The 20,100-nt window shown below is 39.0% G+C and overlaps 1 protein-coding gene across 4 annotated transcripts in view; it reads right to left on the bottom strand.

Moving 5' to 3' along the window:
- Positions 1-20,100, bottom strand: part of LOC117769679 (F-BAR and double SH3 domains protein 1-like) — a 38,653-nt gene that overhangs the window by 16,153 nt on the left and 2,400 nt on the right. For 3 of the 4 annotated variants that reach the window (XR_004615269.1, XR_004615270.1, XM_034598760.1), the window contains exons 1-12: positions 15,812-15,893; positions 14,884-14,981; positions 14,709-14,754; positions 10,070-10,143; positions 8,268-8,412; positions 7,921-8,057; positions 7,011-7,074; positions 6,562-6,690; positions 3,912-4,034; positions 3,084-3,179; positions 2,298-2,414; positions 1,761-1,865 (exon numbers count right to left, since the gene is read on the bottom strand). Coding sequence is in view for 2 of the 4 variants with exons in the window: in XM_034598760.1 (XP_034454651.1) it covers positions 1,761-1,865; positions 2,298-2,414; positions 3,084-3,179; positions 3,912-4,034; positions 6,562-6,690; positions 7,011-7,074; positions 7,921-8,057; positions 8,268-8,412; positions 10,070-10,143; positions 14,709-14,754; positions 14,884-14,981; positions 15,812-15,832 (1,155 nt within the window). In the remaining 2 variants the exon portion in view is untranslated. Of the gene's footprint in view, positions 1-1,760; positions 1,866-2,297; positions 2,415-3,083; positions 3,180-3,911; positions 4,035-6,561; positions 6,691-7,010; positions 7,075-7,920; positions 8,058-8,267; positions 8,413-10,069; positions 10,144-14,708; positions 14,755-14,883; positions 14,982-15,811; positions 15,894-20,100 lie in introns of those variants that run through there. The other variant, XM_034598761.1, reaches the window with a different exon arrangement.

The following is a 20,100-nucleotide window of genomic DNA, read 5'->3' as shown; positions in this document are numbered from 1 at the left end:
TTGAAAGAAAACTATTGTTCAGATTTTATCAAAAGAAATTGAGGTTTTAGCATCAAAAATCCCATGGAGTCATAACTCTGAGCCCACAGAAATGGTATGTTTTTAGATCCAGTGTGACATAAACTCAGGATGTAGTTATTTCCATATCATCATAGATAAATGTGCTCTTAGAAATCATAAGACACTCCTTAAAAATGCGGAGCTTGCTGTCTGATCTGGTCTCGGGTGACTGTGATTCTTCCCCCTCCCATATACTTTTCCAGTATTGTTCTCATCGTATTACCCTGCCACTTAGAGTACACTTTGAATGGTAAACACCATGTTTCTCCTGGCTTCTCTAGTGTACCTCTTCAGGCATGTAGACAGAGTTGTGTCTTTGTTTGGCAGTTTCTAATAAATGGAGGTATGGACAGTCTGTTGTACTTCTTTGGTAGCCCTTACTTGACCACACTTTTCTGTAGCCTTGATAGCTGACTAACCTCTCTCAACGTTGTCTTAATCCTGGCCTCTACCCTTCTTTATGATTATGGTGTTCATCTTTTCGGCAAGCTTTTTGATCTCAGGTATGGTCTCCGTTATGGTGACATGTATTCTAGCAGACTTCCGTAAATGACTTACATAATTGGCTATGGAGGTTCCAGGTATCCAACTTGGTTAGTCTGCTATCTGAATCTGTTATTGGGGCTTCAAACCCAATATCGGAATGTGGAGATGATGATGATATCTGCCCCATGATCTGTCATACTGGCTCCCCCTTGCCTTAACAGCTTTGATGTACCTCATCAATCTCTAGTTGTTAGAGCAGGTTGTGTTTGTGGAAATTGGGCTAATTGTTTCTGTGTCAGCTTAGATGTTGGGTTTCCAAGTATTCATAGATCCACAGTCAATGGGGTGACTTGTATTGCATTCCAACAATTACATTTTCTTCATCTATGTCCATGATTGTCTTGATCCAGTAGTCTACTAATCTAGGCTCACGCTGGACCTGCCAAGTCGAAGCCCTTGAAAAAATATCTCTCCTTTGACCTTGCATACCGAAAGGTTTGTATGGGACGTACACTATTAGATTATATGAGACATGCATTAGAACGCATATTGTATGAACCTAGACATATAGCTTTTAGTTGTGCCTCTTTTTTCCACTTTTACAGGCACAAAACGTTGATGAGGCCCTTTGATAGATTTGAGGATTGTGTTTTTATCAGGTGAGAACAGACATAAGTGGTGACACATAGATACACTGGGCTGATATGATATTGCTTGTGTTTTGTGCTTAAACATGCTCAACTAATATTTAACCGCAAATACATACTAAACCAAAGTGCAATTTCATCCTTCTGCCCCTTGCTTGATATTAATATCAATACTATGTTTCAGTTTATTGATTATCATTAACTCAGGCCTTTATTATTTGAAATCATAGTCTTGAATGTCTTGAATAGTGATATATCTATAGCATTGATATAAACATATGTACATAAACATATATCATAATGATATACACAACATTACAGCTCTCCGACCTAGTGTTCTGTACCGTTGCTTAATTGTAGGTCTGTGTGCAGTGCTTTGCCCTATTCTTTCTCTCTCTCTCTCTCTCTCAAAACACACACACACACACACACACACACACACACACACACACACACACACACACACACACACACACACACACACACACATTGACCTGTCATAGTCTCAGTCACTCTGTCGCAGTCAGACTGACCATCAGCAGCACCAACCTGTTGAGAGATCCATACCTTGGCTTTCCTGACACTGTCCTGCACCTCTGCTATCTTCTGCTCCACACTAAGCCCCGTCTCCCCAGACAAGAGCTTCAACCGACTTACTAACATTTGTAGAGCCTGACAGGAGGATGTAGAAATATAAAATACATTCGTCATCAGAGTACAATTTTAAACATATCAACCATACTGTATATATAGCACGTCTAATTTCGGACACAAATTCACTCCTACTTTCATTGCTACTATGAATGAAAACATGCACAAAAGGACTTTCACAACACAGTGATGCTAATTTGGAAATGATATTTTGACAAAATTAACATTTTGAATAACAAAAACAAACAAACAAAATCTGAGGGCCACTGCTACAAGCATTTCCCGGCGCCAAAGTGAGGAAATGGCCATATGTGAAGTGTTTCCTGAAAAGGTTGTGGCTCTACATTCTGAAGTTGTTAAGTAAAAACTGAAATCAAACTCAAGCAGGGTGATCACCAAGCATTGCTTAAACAAGGATCACCTAGCCACTTAACTCGGAAATCCAAGCCTCACCCTCTCTCCGTGGGTGATGATTTTATAGTCCTTCGCAGCTTTAGTAGCCCACTTCTTGGCTTCCTTAACCAGACAACCCTCCGCTGCTGAGGCACAGACCTCCTGTAGAGAAGACACCTGCAAAGAAGACAGACATGACATTATTCAGCTTTTAGACATTTGCAGTGTTCAGTGCAGCATGCCATGTTGAATTCTTTAATGAGACTGCATCAGAGACATGAGGGCTGGTGTCATTTACAATTTTGAAATGGCAGGTTTTGTCTGCATCACTTTTCAAAGTACATTTTGTTACAAATGTTCTAGCTAACCTAAGATCTCACATGTCAATAGCTAAACCTTTTTTGAAATTCATCCTGTTTCTCTCATGTTAAAGAAGCAGTATGGAAAAAACTAGGCAGTTTATCTTAACGTAAAGGTAAGACTGATTTATTATGTTTGGCTTAGTTTCAGTTATTTCTATTTTGTTTTATTTAAGGGAAGTGAAATTGGAAAGGGTGAGTATTACTGTTCTATAGTGGATGTGATATTTTTTTACAAACACATAAACACATCAAGTCTGGCACAGTGACGGCCATCTGCTAAACAAGTGTGTACTCGGACAAACATTCATAAGTAAAGATAAACAGAGGGAAAATAATTGCCTTTTGGGACAGTTTGCAATAAATGGAATTCAGGTTCAACTGTGTGAAAAAGGTTTGAGAATCTAACACATCACAATGTAGTACAATATTCAATATTATCATTCTCAAATTTAAAGGAAATATATTACAAGTAATCTAATCACACCTTGTCATGTGGAGCAGGTTGAAAGGGAAATCCGGTGGTTTTATTGAAGGCAACAGATTCTTGTAGAAACTGCTGAATATTTTTATCTCTGGTCACCTGACAACACAACAGCAAATCACTGTTAGCAGGAAATATTAGAAACATTCATTCCTCCATCAACCCTCTGAGAACACAGCTCCATTGTCACATCACTGGGAGTTCTGCAGAATTTGTCAGGAAAGTATAAAATAGCTTCATGACTTTTTCAATATGTGTGGGCAACTCAGACCATCAAAACAACCACAGTGTGTTTTTATGAAACAAGTGTAAGTGAACAACAATGCAACATTTTCTCTTCTTCTGGCCATGGACCAGCAATACAGAGATATACAAAATGCCTTTTAACCAATCACATGCTGAAGAGAAAACTGGAGGTGTTTCTCTCAGACTGCACTCACTTGCTAGTTCAAACATTTTGCGTATGTGCTGAAATTCTCTCTGTGACCTTTCTTCTTCTACCCTTCCCAAGACTTTCTGCCCCCACACATATGTCGTCTAGAGAAAAGGTGAGACATTTCTTATGTCTGGTTTCTCAGAAGTCACTGAGTGATACCTGGCATTAATGCAACTTAGACAGAAACCAAAAGTCTTGGGCAGATAAGATCTGAAGGCCTTTTGCTAATTCTAACACCATTGAATAAAGAACCTCTAAATGGGTGAGTCACCAAAAACATACTCAGTTGTAGTTATGCATATTTATAATGAATACAGAAGAGAGTGTTCTGTCAAAACAGTACTCATACATAAACAAATCAATATACTATATGCTGAACATAAAAACGCACGTACTTTACCAACACTGTCCCATATCTTGCTGTACAGTTTGTGTATGGACAAACAGGAATCCATTTCTATCCCACACAGCAGGGTAAAATGGCTCCTCAAGTCATCATAAACGTCCCCATCCATTTGCTGATGAGATAAATAAAGAACAAGAGGCAGTTTTTATCAATAAAAAAAGCTGCGGATTTTATTCCATTCACATTCTTAGATGAACATATCAGAGGAGGGGATCCCAGAGCAACGTGTTTCTGTGGGTACCTAAAATACTCACAACACCCTCCAGCTTCCCCCAGCTTTAGCCCTCCACGCTTTATATCAGCCCCAGGTGAGCGTGATCAATCTGGTTTTCACTGATCGACACCACCGAGCGATCTCTTAGTGGAGAGATAGTCTCTTCACTCAGAGAGCAATGGGTACAATGTGACCTACAGTTCTCTATCCTCTTGAGACTGTCTCTCCACCCAGATACATATTCCATATGTACAGGGACTTCTGTAAGACAACTCGTGAAGAAGCAGAGCAGTCTCAGAACCCCAGACCTATCACCAGTGCTCTAATCGTGTACCCGATGAGCTGTGCTACAAACTATTTACAAATGTAGGGGAGAATGGGGTAAGTCGAGTCAGTGGGTAAGATGAACCACCCCCTCTATCTAGGTAACCATAAAAAAAAGTAATCATGTGTGTGGTAATTGACCACAAATTAAGGAAGTGTAGCTAACATTTCTAATTCCATCTTTGACTCGAGCCCATGGAGAGAGTGGTAAGCAAACCAAAGCAAAAAAAACTGATTTTTGTCATTCAAAGTCAATTCATCATGTTACTAAGTTGTCTCAATTAAATCGATATGTTTTTGACACTATTATATGTTAAATTAATTCAATGTAAGCTACAAAACAAGAAGATTTGCATAACTGTTGATCTGAGCTACTGTGTGAAACAGTCAAATGGTGGTTGTGGGGTAGAACGAGCCAGTGATGTGGGGGTAAATTGAACAAATGGTCAGTCATTATTCATTGCACACATACACACACATGCACACACACACATACATAGACATGCGTACATACATGTACACAAACTCTTTATCTGTCACTGTTACAAGTTCATGTTGGTGTTTGATCACTGTTACAATGTTAACGAATGAATACCTTGTTGACTAATGTTAAGTTTAAGTCACACAAACATGCTGTACATACACAAAAGTAACATCTTTCTGTAGCTAACACACAAAGAATACAGTTTAATCCTTCCCTAAAATGTTAAAGTAACATGTTGAACAACAATAAACATATAATTGGTTTTACTTTAAGTATAATTTTTTTTGCCTTTGTTAAATTGATGGCATTAACACAAAGTTGAATATTCTCTCAGAATTGCTTGATTTTGGGTCATTTTTATATCAGTTTTTAATGGTGGCAGCATTTACCCACAGAGGGCTCAATTTAGCTAGCCCCATAGCTATGATCACTTTACCCCCACCTTGGGGTATAAAGTTGTGCCAAAGGTCCAACTTTTTTTGCTGGGTTTTTGTTCTGAAACCATAATAATATGATAACTTGTTTTAATTTCCATGGGTACACAACAGCCTGAGGTATAAATAGTAACTGTTGTTTGAAACAAATACACTTCTGTTATTCAGTAAAATCATCAAATGTAAAAAGTGGCTCATCTTCTCCCCCTTCTCCCCTACACTATTCACACACCCCTGAGCTGGCCAGACGCTGTCTGCAGTCATTTTACACTCCGGTGCAAGGCACCAGCTAGAGCCCTCTGGCCCCGCAAGACGCCAAGGCCAGCAACCACAGGGGTGAAGGGCCACTAAAGCTAATCCGCCAAATGAAAAGCTAGTGACAGGTTTTAGGTGGCACCCCAACCCAGGCCACTGAAGACTGGGCCACCAGATCTGTTGGGGGACCATAGACAATACGTACCGCTGGCAGTGGTTTCTCAATGCTTGTCTGTCTAGTAAGTAGGTCTATAAGTTGTCTTTTCAATCTCTGCTGAAACCCACGTCTGAACTGCTCAGTGGAGATCGGAAATTCAGAGTGATCACTTAACGGCTTATATACTGGGGCAGCCAGTACTACTGGTGTGTCTTAAATAATTATGGGATATGTATCTGGGTGGAGAGATAGTCTCGATAAAATAAAGAACAGTCTATGGATTTGGCTCAAGCAAAAGGACCCATGCTGGACTCCAAGTACATAAAAATTACCCACTTGAGAACCAAACCCCTATCAGCCTTTCAGTGGTCTGCTATTCTCAACTTGGTGGATTTCAGGGACAAATGGACATGACACACAACCTGAGGGCTGATCATCCTGCAGCTGGCTGCCTTTGTGGAGGATGTATAGTGATCAAAGGCAGAAACACCCAATGACACAATGGTACACTACTGACGATATATCCCATGCCCAGTTGTCCACAACCTAAGCCAGGCCAAGAAACCCCCCACACATAGCTCTGAGAACCCCCACCAGTCAATCAGTCACCAGAAAGGGGAATGCTGTATTAGGGAAGGTTCCTGTGTGTGTGTGTGTGTGTGTGTGTGTGTGTGTGTGTGTGTGTGTGTGTGTGTGTGTGTGTGTGTGTGTGCGTGTGTGTGTGTGTGTGCGTGTGTGTGTGTGTGTGTGTGCGTGTGTGTGTGTGTGTACCTCCATAATGAGCGGTAAATCAGTCCTAGAGTAGTTTTGGTGGTGGGCATTCACTGCTGCTAGGGCCAGCAGATAGTCATTACGAACTTCAGTCAAACGGTCATCACACTCCTTCAACCTAGCACTGAGCTGTACACAGATACACAGACCGTACACACATCGTTCTTCAGTACAAGCAATAAACATCACACACACACCATCATCATACATAGAGTACAGACCACTTTAAAAAAAAACTAAACTGAACTAAACTATTCAGGATCGTGCATAGTCATTCAGGGTCTGTAAGCTTAAAGATAAAAAATAGTTTCATCTGATCATATCAGTAACATTCAGATACCACAGCTTGTTGCAGCTTCACATTACAAAATATGGTTATTAATGACTTCCTTGATTATTTGTGTGTGTCATTTCTGTTATTTTGTATTATAACCTTCATAACACCATACCTTAGCAGTCATTTTATATAGTCCTGCTTTAAAGTGGAAAATTCCATGTTCACTCTTTCTGGCTCTGGAAGACAAAGTTAAAACATTCTGATAAGATATAAAACATACAGAAGGAAGCCACACATTATCTAACTCGTTATGTCAAATCTCTGTTCTAAATGAAAACTCTGACTGAACCTAATCTTTCCCTTACACTGCATTTTACACACTGTTGATTCGGTCAGTGCTGCACTACATGGGTGCACTATATCAGTTTGCAGAAACTGATATAGTGCACCCATGTAGTGTAGCAAACCTGGAAGTTACTGTATTAGTGTATAGCAGCCAAAATATTGACTGCGTGAAAGTCCAGTCAAAGACAAAAATGGTGTCCTAAATAATCACTATGGGAAGAAGTCTATCATGCATATTTACAGAACCGGCACTACATTCTGTTTGACTATGGTCTTTGTAACTAGAAAGCAGTGGAAACTGTGTTGGTGGTTCTGATCATTTGTATGAATGAGAAAATAACATCAAAGTGAGCTGCATCCTTCCCTGCAGATTTAACTAATAAGTTGGATGTACTGGCAGAATTTATAATCAAGCAGAGGGTGTTAAAAGTTCCAGAAAGTATTTTGACAAAGAATGAATTAATCCCCCATCCTAACCTTGTCTCTCTTGAGGTCGTAAGATGGAAGCCATTCAGTCATATGATAAATAAACAATCAACACAGGGACATGCTATAATAATGTTATAAGGAACATGTATTTTTCATTTCATGGGGGCTTTAAACTCTTCAGGATTTTTCAACAACCTGACCTGCGTATTTTATAATGTATGTACCTCTTAGATGAAACCACTTGTCTTTTTCATGCAATCATATCAGAAATGTTTCTCTCTTTTTCTCAACCACAAAGATGCACTGACCTTGTCTGTGCATCAGCAGCTTTCTCTCTGGCAACATTTGCAATGTGGCTGAGTTGGTGATAGCTCTTCTTGAGCCTGTGCAGCTCTCGCAGAGCATCCACGACTTCACCCTGTACCCTCTGAAGCTGCTCCAGGCCCTTAAAAACACAAGCAACACGTACACACGTATACACAAACACTCACACACACACACACACACACACACTCACTCACTCAGTCACACACACACACACACACACACACACACACACACTGAAGTGTAATTGTGTTGTGTGTTGCAATGATGACTTTCTAACTGTTTAAAGTACTTCATCACTGTAAGTTTACTCTGTGTGCGGCTCTCTCACTCGCTTAGCTCGGATGTCCTTTGCATTGCGAAAACTTCTGGAGGCTTGTCCTGTCAGTCTGCGGTATTCCTCTGCAGCAGCAAGTCGTGATGCAGCAGTCTGAGCTGTCGCATCAACCACTGAACGCCACACACCAAACACACCTCTGAAATCACACACATCCATGACTGCTAATCTACATTAACTGTACTTCTCTACACTCTTCTCTAAATGCTAACAGTGCACATTGAAGCCCCTTTTTGTAATTATGTGGCCTGGTCTCTCCCTCCATCCTCGCCCAAATGTGAAAAAGACATTATAAAAGATGGCATCACATGAAAGCAAGTCTAAAAAAATTGGTTTTAAGAAATGATTTAAAAGAAGTCACTGACCCTACGAGCCTTATCTCCTCAGATAGGTCGTTTCAAAGCAGAGGGGCCCTGATGCCAAAAGCATGTTCACCTTTAGTTTACAGCCTCGACTTTGGAACAGCCAGCAGGGCTCCACCTGAGGATCTAAGGCTGTGAACAGGCACACAGGGGGTAAACATTTCTATGATGTAGCTTGTGCTTCGAAAGTGATCAATAAAATCTTAAAATCCATTATAAAATGGACAGGGAGCCAATGGAGAGAGGCAAGGAGCGGGGTGAGGTAATGTTCTCTATTAAAAACCAGTAAGAAGCTGCATTTTGAACTACTCATCCAACAGTTAACATAATTTAGACAGCTAGGCCTTCAGGGTAATTAGGTCTTACTGGAAGGTAATCTGTACGAATTGCAGTGGAAAGAGACATGACGTTGGATGATTTGGCCAAGAGAAAGCATATAAACAGAAAATAAAACTGGGCCTAAAATTGAATCTTGTGGTACACCCCAGGTAATGTGAGTTTTAGAGGATGTTTAATTACCTATGGTGGCCGAGTAGGTTCTTCTAAGAGGTAGGAATGAAACCAACTAAGTGCAATGTCCTTGATGTCAACCCAGGTTCTAAGATGCTCAGTTAAAATGGCATGATCTACTATGTGAAAAGCTGCATTTAGGTCTTGAACGATTAAAATTGCTTCTAACCAGAAGGTTGGTGGTTCAATCACAGTCTTGCCTACTACACATGGCAGTGTCCTTGGGATACTGAACCCCAAAATTGCCACTGAGGGCTGTACACATAGATGCACTGTATGAATGTGTGTGTGTGTGTGTGTGTGTGTGTGTGTGTGTGTGTGTGTGTGTGTGTGAATGGGTAAATGGCCAAAACTGTACCTTTAAGTGCTTTGTGTAGTCATCAAGAATAAAAAAACACTGTATAAATATAAACCATTTACCATTACCATTTCACATTTTGCACATACCGTATGTTTACATCCATTCTTACAGCTAATAGTGTGAGTAATGTATTTGCTTATCTATTCACCTCCAAGTTTATCATTTAAGAGACACTATTACAGAGAATTAGTCTTGCATATGTCATGATTTAAAAGAGTTTGATGTAAAATGGCTTATTCTGTTCAGTGTATCTTGGTTACAGTTCCTATATGGCCCAATATCTTCCATATGCCCCCTTATAGGAGAGCTATTTAAAGAGTTTGAGTTAGCTATTTGAGTTTGACATACTATGATTCTTCATAATCTTCATTGTCAGGACCACATTATACATAAACTGTTATTGGCAAAAACAACGCATGATAGTATCTGCAACTTTCCCTACTTACAGAAAATGATATCAATCTGCCAGAGCCAACAGTCTACTGACAGGTTGTGTAAAAACAGAAGAAATGAGAAACAAATAGCTGGTGAGATTGCTGTGTACGTCATGTGTGTGGGCTTACCCAGAAGTGATAGCATCTGTATTTCCTCTTTGCCAGTCTCTCTTCTGGTACTGAACAGCTAACCTCTGAAGAGCCTGAAAATGATGTTTATCACATCACAATCCAAAAAAGAAGGGAAATTGTAGTGTGTTGACAACACTTACAGCTTTTCATTTTTTAAGTCCTACTTGTCATTTGTCACACAGTGTAAATATTAGTGCAACATACAAAGGCTAATGTACTTCTATCCAATTGAGCGTCGGTGGGTGTGTTGGCCTTAAACTGAGGTGTCAGTTAATTGTTGGTAGGCCTACATTGCTTACTTGAGGCAGTGGAAAGTCATTGACAAACAAACTCTGATGGGGTGCAGTATTTCACTGTTATCTTAGGGATCCTTATTAACATAGTAAAATGAACCTACACAGACAGATTCACTATGAGCACACATTTTGCTTGTTATATACAGATTATCTATTTGTGTGCAAAGTGACACTGATTCATCTGATTTGTTTGTTTCACGATATGTCCAAGACATGACTCATAGTAGAACCCCTTTGAACCATGGTTTCAACAATGAGCAAATATGCATTTGGACTCACCATAAATGCACTTGTGCCATGTCCTTAAGAACATGTGCTTGTGGATAGCAATGGAGAAGTCATCATCTGCATAATCTGACCTGGGCATTTTGCACTGTAGCTGATTTTTTCTTCAAAACTCAAAACTCCATTTCAAGCATCTTATTTTATACTACCAGAGTAACGGTCACTGGGGAGGCTTTTGTGTCCGCAATGAACTGAGTGTTGTATTTTATCCTTAATGAACAGAGGCCAAACGAAGGAAAATATACAAGATAAATACATGGTACATACAGGTTGTCAATTCCTACATTTATGGGGTTAAAATGCAAATTACTAGCTCACACAATAAGACAATGTGAGGATTATAAAAATCTATGCATATTTGGTTAACTTGGAAAGCTGGAACACAACCATCTTGTCATGCTGAGGCAGGAAAACAAGGTAAAAGTTACAAGGTAAAATAGTTTTAAAAAGATTGAACTCAATCTTTGTCTTCATTAAGGACTCTCCCTTGTGTGTGTAAATGTAAATTGCTTATATTTATATAGCACTTTTCTAGTTTTGATGACCACTCAAAGTACTTTACAGTATATTTTTGCCATTCACCCATTCACACACATGAATTTATTACATCTGCCCTTATGGTTGAATGCACTTATTGGAAGTCACTTTGGATAAAAGCATCAGCTAAATGAAATGTAATGTACAGAGTTTATGTTGAAATTTGCCTGCCTGCCGAGGATGGTACAAACTTTATGAATGTCTTATGGCCACAGACAAAGATGGTATTTCTCCAGATGCTATAAATGGCTGCACTGACCAAAGAGTGTCGTATACAGTTCGTTACTGAACACAATAAATCTGTCATTATCATCAAGATATGTACCACAGTCTTTTAAACTAGCTGTAATCAAACCCCTTCTCAAAACACCCACCCTAGACCCAGAGGTTTTAGCCAATTACAGACCAATATCTAACCTCCCCTTCCTGTCTAAAATCCTAGAAAAAGTTGTAGCCAATCAGCTGTGTGAGTTTCTCCAGGAAAATAATATATATGAAGACTTTCAGTCGGGGTTTAGAGCCAATCACAGCACGGAGACAGCCTTGGCAAAAGTCACTAATGACCTTCTAATAGCTTCAGATCAGGGATTTGTGTCTGTCCTCGTTCTGTTAGATCTTAGTGCAGCATTCGACACAATTGACCATAAGACTAGAACAGTTAATTGGTATTAAAGGAACCGTCCTAAACTGGTTTAAATCCTATTTTTCTGATCGCTCCCAATTCGTGCAAATTAATGATGAGTCATCTGTGCGCATCAAAGTTAACCATGGTGTTCCACAGGGCTCTGTGCTCTGCCCAATGTTATTCTCATTATATATGCTTCCACTAGGAAACATTATCAGGACACACTCGGTAAATTTCCACTGCTATGCGGATGACACCCAGTTATACTTGTCAATAAAACCTGAACAAAGTAATCAAATAACTAAACTCCAAGCATGTCTCAAGGACATAAAAACCTGGATGACCCGCAATTTTCTCTTATTAAACTCAGATAAAACAGAGGTTCTAATACTTGGCCCTAAACACCTTAGAGATACATTATCTAATGATATAGCTGCCCTAGACGACATTGCCCTTGCTTCCAATGAAACAGTCAGGAACTTGGGAGTGATCTTCGTTCCCGATTTGTCCTTTAATTCTCACTTAAAACACATTTCTAGGACCGCCTTCTTCCACTTGCGTAATATCTCAAAAATCAGACATGTCCTTTCTCAAAAAGATGCAGAAAAACTAGTCCACGCCTTTGTTACATCCAGACTTGATTATTGTAATTCCTTATTATCAGGCTCCAGCAGTAAGTCGTTAAAGACTCTGCAGCTTGTCCAAAATGCCGCAGCACGTGTCCTGACAAGAACAAAGAAAAGAGAGCACATTTCTCCTGTATTAGCTTCACTTCACTGGCTTCTGGTTAAATCTAGAATAGAATTTAAAATTCTCCTCCACACCTTCAAGGCCCTTAATAATATGGCACCATTATACCTTAAAGAGCTGATAGTACCTTATCAACCCACTAGAGCACTGCGCTCCCAGAATTCAGGCTTACTCCTCGTCCCTAAAGTCTCTAAAAGTAGAGTAGGAGCCAGAGCTTTCAGCTATCAAGCTCCTCTCCTGTGGAATCATCTCCCACTTTCAGTTCGGGAGGCAGACACCATCTGTACGTTTAAGAGTAGGCTTAAAACCTTCCTTTTTGATAAAGCTTATAGTTAGAGCTGGTACAGGCTTGTCTTAGACCTGCTCTTAGTTATGCTGCTATAGGTCTAGAAGGTCGGGGGACACATGACACTCGGAGCTTCTCTTTCCAGCTTCTCCTTCCTCTTCTCAACCGTTATCACATCAAAGAACTTCATATCTCATCAATACATGTTACTGACTTGACTTCTTCCCCGGAGTCCCTTTGCCTTATCGCTCGCAGATCCAGGGCCCCAGCTGTGGCCACATCATGGATTAGGATCTGTGGATCGCGTATCAGAGATCGTAATGGTGGATCCAGTATAGCGAATTCTGTATCGTGCTGGCTGATCGTGATAATAAAGGCGGATCCTTTATCGTGTTGGCATCAGATACTGGTGGTGGACCACGACCGAGGTGGCAGCTGATGATGGATCCTAATGGTGGCAGTGGACAATGACTGTGGACTATAGTGGCATCCGATCTTGATGGTGGATCATGATCTTGCTGGCTGCTGACCATAGACTATGATTACAACAGGACTGCTCGATACATAGTATTTCTCCTCAGACACTTGACCATTAATGACATTAATCCACCAATTCACTGACCTTCAGTTATACTTCAAAATGTTTACCCTTATCAATGCTGCTAAAACCTTTATCTTGATGATGTTCTCCTTTACACTTGGCATCTATTGCACTTCTGTCCGTCCTGGGAGAGGGATCCCTCACATGTGGCTCTCTCTGAGGTTTCTACCTTCTTTTTACCCTGTTAAAAGGTTTTTTAGTAGTTTTTCCTTACTCTTGTTGAGGGTTAAGGGCAGAGGATGTCACACCCTGTTAAAGCCCTATGAGACAAATTGTGAGTTGTGAATATGGGCTATACAAATAAAATTTGATTGATTGATTGATACAGCTCCATAGTGAAGCACCAGCGCAAAACACTATGTAATAGAGATCTATTATGTTGTGTAAAAAAAATTGTATCATGAAACTGTGGGCCGTGAAATAAAGGTATATGTGCAGTGCTATGCATGCTGTGTAATGAACATTTACTTAATAAACACTTAGTAGTGACCTTTGCTGCATTCTGTTTGAACTCTGTTTGTCCTCTGTTCGAGGAACTCAGCTAACTGACAAGCATCCTTATCAAACATAACACTTTTTCCTCTGCGCCACAGAATGGTTGCAGCCTACATATCACACCTATGACTATATGTTCCAGACACATAATGATAAATTCACCCACACAACGTGTTTGTGGTCAGGGTGTAACACACACAGGGACACTTAAATCAGAGAGGTAATGTCCTACACAATATATATATATATATATATATATATATATATATATATATATATATATATGTAACTGCCATTCAGGGCAATTTTCCCTATGTGATATGTGATATGCACCCTAACCATTGGACTATCAGATTACGCATTTTTTATTCATTTTTGGCTGTGATATTTGAATGGCTAAAATATTAATGTGCCGATTATGTGACAAATCGAAACAAAACCTTTCCTTCCTATGTTCCACTTTTACTATTTTAAGCAATGTGCAGCTCTCACTCACATAGAAATAGCACAACACCCCTGGCCATCACTAGTGTGATTATCTTACTTATTTGTCTCATGGCTCCAGTAGCTCTGATAGTGTCAAAAAATACATCAGACACAGACACAGACATCAGACGATATCAGACATTTTAGAGCAAACAGCTCTCTGAAACTGATACGGGACCTCAAATCAATATCAACATTTTTATATTTCCAGTAAAGAACGAAAGATGCCAGAAACAGGACTAATAGTGAACTATAATAGTACTATGTTTGCTCACCTGGGCATACTCCTTCTCTATAGCTGCACGATGCTTACTGAAGGACCTAGGTGAACACAACAAAAAACACTTATGTAATTTAACATGCTTTCATTCTCAGTTTGGTATGTATCTCTCTGCCTGTCCGTCTCCTCCTGGGAGAGTATCATACAGCTCCACAGAAAGAGAACTGTACCTGATCTCCTCCAACAGTTCAGTGTCCTGATGTTGTTTGGTCTGCAATTTACTGTGCTGCTCTGAGAACACCAGTTTCACCTGCTGACTCTCCTTCACCTGCACACACACACACACACACACACACACACACACACACACACACACACACACACATATATATACAGGGATTATTGAAATGTTATATTTTAATGAAGATAGTGAATTGGCTCTTCAGCAACAGCTTTATTGGCCAATTAGTGGTTGCTCTCAATGTCCTTACACAATAACTTTCAGGAAAAACAGAAATTGACATACAGCAAAGACAATCAAAGAGAGGTCAAAATAAACTACTATGTACATACAAGTACACAATAGTTGCAAAACTGTGAGTAGATAAGCCAATCCTTATTCACAACTAATCTTAAGATGTCAATTTAAGCTTTAAAATTGCAGCTATTTCACAACTGCCTCAATTGCAAGTTGTGGATTGCAGAAAAAAATAGTTTTAGATTAAGGGAATTAAGGGAATATGAATTTCAACTTTGATTGGAGAACAAAATTAAATTTCTCAAATCTCTGTAAGGTCTCAAATGAGCATGTAGTACAGACTTTCACGCTGTAAAATGAAAGTAATTTCAGTTGTTGCAGACAGATGCGTTCCCATCTATGCAGGGTGAAGAAAATATATCTACTATCTAAACACAAATTCCGTAAAATATTTCCAATGAATGCATATAAGCTGTATTTGGCACTATATGCTGTAAAATCCATTTACTGTAGTGTCAGTGTTTTAAATGAAATGGTCTGTAGATTTAATAAATCTTAAAGATGGAGGAACAGAAATGAAGGTAGAGAAGCAGTAGATATTTAAGCATGTAGAAGCAGTAAGCATGATACTATATATTCATTTCAAGTCATCTCCTACATGAGGCTCAGCACTTTCTTACCTTTCTGGGTGGTGGTTGCATGTTTCGATGCTATAATCTCCGTTTCTTTCAAAGTTTGTGACAGCTGTGTTGAACTACTTACACATGAGCAACTCTCATCTCACTCTCATCTCTCTCTCTCTCTCTCTCTCTCTCTCTCTCTCTCTCTCTCTCTCTCTCTCTCTGGCTATGTGCGTGTGTTGCTATTTTAAAGAAGGCCAGTGGAGGGCAAACGAGTCTAGTGGCTTCATGTTTAAATTTGTATTTTCTCAAACACATCTGGACCATGTATATTATATTATATTATATTTATTATAGAATAGATTATTTTATGATATAAAAAAAAAAAATTATTCAAATAGCATATTTTGCACGCATGGGCAATTCAATTTGATGATGCTTCCAGATCATCTGCAGTGAGTCATAAATTCTTTGAGTATATTAAATTCCACTAGAAAAATGCACATTGTTCTTTCAAAGGACATTTTCTAAGTTGTTGTTTTGCTGATGGCAGTGGGGAGTACAGAAACTCGTCCACACATTTGTTCCCTGTCGACTGGATTACTGTAATTCTTTATTATCAGGATGTCCCAGTAAGTCTGTGAAAAGCCTCCAGTTGGTCCAAAATGCTGCAGCACGAGTGCTGACAGGAACTAGAAGGAGAGATCATATTACTCCTGTTTTAGCTTCTTTGCATCGGCTCCTTGTAAAATTCAGAAAATAATTTATAATCCTGCTCCTCACACAAAAAGCCCTTAACATTCAAACCCTGTTTAAGATTAAACATGTTAAAGCCACAATATTTGATATGGCCACTGTAGCCCGGCTTTTGTAGTTCTTAAATACAATGTGTTTTGTTCTTGACATCGAAACATTATGCTGGAGAGACATATAGCAAAGGACAAATAGAGCCAACTATAAGTATATGGAAAATAAAAAGTTTTATAGATTAACATGTACCTTCCCTGGCATACAAGTGTTGTTACAATTGTGTTGAGATTCTGATGCTCTTCTGAAAATTATTAGGTTTTAACTATAAGCTTGCATGTGAGGCAGACTAATTTCAGATTACAAATAGATCATAAACACATTGGAATTATTTAATTGTAACTAAACAACAGGCTGTCCAGCAGTCATGCAACTAGGCAGAGGGGAGAGAAAGAAAATCATGCAGAGAGCACCAAAACTGGGAAGAAGGCAGCCCTTGTTAAACACCTAGAGGAACATGTTCAGAAAATGACTTGTTACTATTGGTGCGATTACATGAATCTAGGACACTGGAATGCAGATTATTAAATGAATAGAGGAAGAGCCCTCCAATTTGTAACATTATAACATTTGGAACATAATCTTTTTTTTATATTTCACTTGCTTATAAAAATTTTTAACAATACGGTAAATGAAAGTCATATTTAGTTAATTCTACTAATTCCTTTTAACACACAATAATACAACAAAACAAAATAACAATACTTTTTCTTTATCGTTTTTTACTATATTTTCTTATGCATTTTTCCCCCTTGTCTTAACTTTGTGTAAGTTACTGGTAACTTTTGAAGCGTAGTCTTGACCATATACAGTCTATGGTAAATTTCCACTGCTATGCGGATGACACCCAGTTATACTTGTCAATAAAACCTGAACAATGTAATCAATTAACTAAACTCCAAGCATGTCTCAAGGACATAAAAACCTGGATGACCCCCAATTTTCTCTTATTAAACTCAGATAAAACAGAGGTTCTAATACTTGGCCCTAAACACCGTAGAGATACATTATCTAATGATATAGCTGCGCTAGATGACATTGCCCTTGCTTCCAATGAAACAGTCAGGAACTTGGGAGTGATCTTCGATCCTGATTTGTCCTTTAATTCACACTTAAAACTAATTTCTAGGACCGCCTTCTTCCACTTGCGTAATATCTCAAAAATCAGACATGTCCTTTCTCAAAAAGATGCAGAAAAACTAGTCCACGCCTTTGTTACATCCAGACTTGATTATTGTAATTCCTTATTATCAGGCTCCAGCAGTAAGTCGTTAAAGACTCTGTAGCTTGTCCAAAATATTAATAAACTGAAAGGATTAAGATGCATCAATAATAATCTTATAATTGCATAAAACCAACAATAAGAACTACCAGCACCCCTGGAATCTTGACAGTACCTTTGAAGCCCTCTGAAAACCTGTAGAAACCCCTGCTAAGGTATAATGATATTTATGGTAGGAAATGATTATACCAACTTGGCAAAAGACTTGGACATACTGGATTCTTGACAATAATAATCAGATTTTGTGAGTAACAGAGCATCAAGAAAAAAAATATGGTTGCACAAGAGTCCAAAAGCACAATTTGATTAGGAGGATATCTTTACGCTTAGTTGCACTTTAACACACAGGTAAATCCTTGTGCACCAGAGCTCAGTTTTTATGAAGTATAATTATTGTTGTTTATTCAAATAAACACTGTACATTTTTAAAGTTCAAATATATAAAGTGTTTTTATTCATCCCATTTGGAGGGCAATAACATCGATTGAATAGGTTTTATGAACATATTTCCTTGACACAATCAAAAACTCATAATAAATAAAAATAAATAAGTAAAAAAATAATACATTGGCAAATTTGCATCAATGTCAACAAATTAAAATCACAAAAACATACTGCTGCTGTACAGTGTACAAGTATTACCAGCAGAACGGTACTGTTTTCTGAGTTCCTCTGACAATTTCAAACAGTGGTATTTTTCATGAGTTGAATTTGTCCTTCAGTTCTGTTAGTGCCTCTTCGAGGGGTTTATACATCTCAGGCATCGGACACACCTTCTTTCTCTGCGGAGAGACAGAAGACATAAGTGTTGCAAATTAAAATGTAACAATGTATCGCTTGCAGTGATAAGGCAAAAAATGTAACAGGTTATTAGCCTCTTATAGCTCATTGTTTTGTTTTCATGAACATAGTTAAGAGACTTGTGCTCTAATGTGAAGGTTTTAAAGAAAAGTTGTCTTATGTTTTTAGTTGGAAATCATTAAGTTGATCCTGTAGATTTTCCTTTTAGATATCTTAAGGCGTAAATCAGATGCCGCGTATGGTCAGTTAGGGCTGGGGGCTGCTGCACACTAGAGGATTTTCAACTCTTGACCATTTAAAAGACATCATGACAGATTTATCAGATTTTTAATTTTAAAATCTTCAGAATACACACACACTGGACGATTTGGCCAGAACGTCAGACCACACACTTGCCATTTGAAGGAAAAGTTTTCCCAGTGGCGATTCCAGAGACTTGAAATCTCACAGAAACTCGCGATATCTTCTTCTAACTATGGATGTTGTCATGGATGAGAAGGCGTATCGATTTTGCAGCGCGAGCAGGAGGTGAGTTGGAAATTTATTGTTGTTTTTAGTCACAGCTAAACCATCGGTTGGTGGTGCTTCCCGGTCAGCTCTCTCTCTCACTCTTCTCTTGCTATTGTGGGTTTCAGCCGTATATCGTAAACATCAAACATCAAGCTTCAGGAGCTACATATCGAGACTGCGACTCAATCTGTAGCATTAAGATTATTATGTATACCCCTCACACTTCAGGATTATTTGGGCAGTTAACCGGCAGCCTTGTTGGAAGGGGCATATCGGGTCTAAAATCAGCCTGATTATCGTCTAGTGTGCAGCAGCCCTTATCTGATTGTCCCACCTTTACCATTGTGCAAGCTCAACGAAATGAATCCTGGGTTAGTTTGGACCTAATGGAAGGACGTTTTTCTCTTCTAAATGGGCAGCCTAGTTGTGCCAATGTGATGCCATCAGCCTTTGACTGCAGCCTCAGAGGGATGCGGTAAGAGAGTTTGGATACAAGACATTCATTGATGGAAACACTGGACAAAAATACAGTCATACTGACATACTGGTGTGAGTAGGATACTGAACTGTTTACCATCTGAGCTGTCTGATTCAAGTCTTTCAGATTGTCGATCAGATCCTTGACGAGGTCCGTATTGGGCAGGGACTTCAGGCCTTCAATGTAATGATGAGGAAAGCCACATTCCTTTTCAGAGGATGAAACACAACAAAATTATTATACATTTTCATGTGTTTTGTGCTGAAGTGTCCTTGGGCATGATACTGAACCCTAAATTTCCTCTGAAGGCTGTGGTGGCAGTGTGAGATTGATGTGTGATAGAGAAAGTGTTGCACATAGATGTGAAAGTGTGTGTGAATGGATGAATGGCAAAACTGTACTGTAAAGCACTTTGAGTGATAAGAAAAACGCTATGTAAATGTCGACCATTTACCATTATCCAGCTTAATT

The sequence above is a fragment of the Hippoglossus hippoglossus genome, chromosome 10 (genome assembly GCF_009819705.1).
Source record: "Hippoglossus hippoglossus isolate fHipHip1 chromosome 10, fHipHip1.pri, whole genome shotgun sequence".
NCBI classification, from domain to species: Eukaryota; Metazoa; Chordata; class Actinopteri; order Pleuronectiformes; family Pleuronectidae; genus Hippoglossus; species Hippoglossus hippoglossus.
This window is presented reverse-complemented; position numbering and strand designations above follow the sequence as displayed.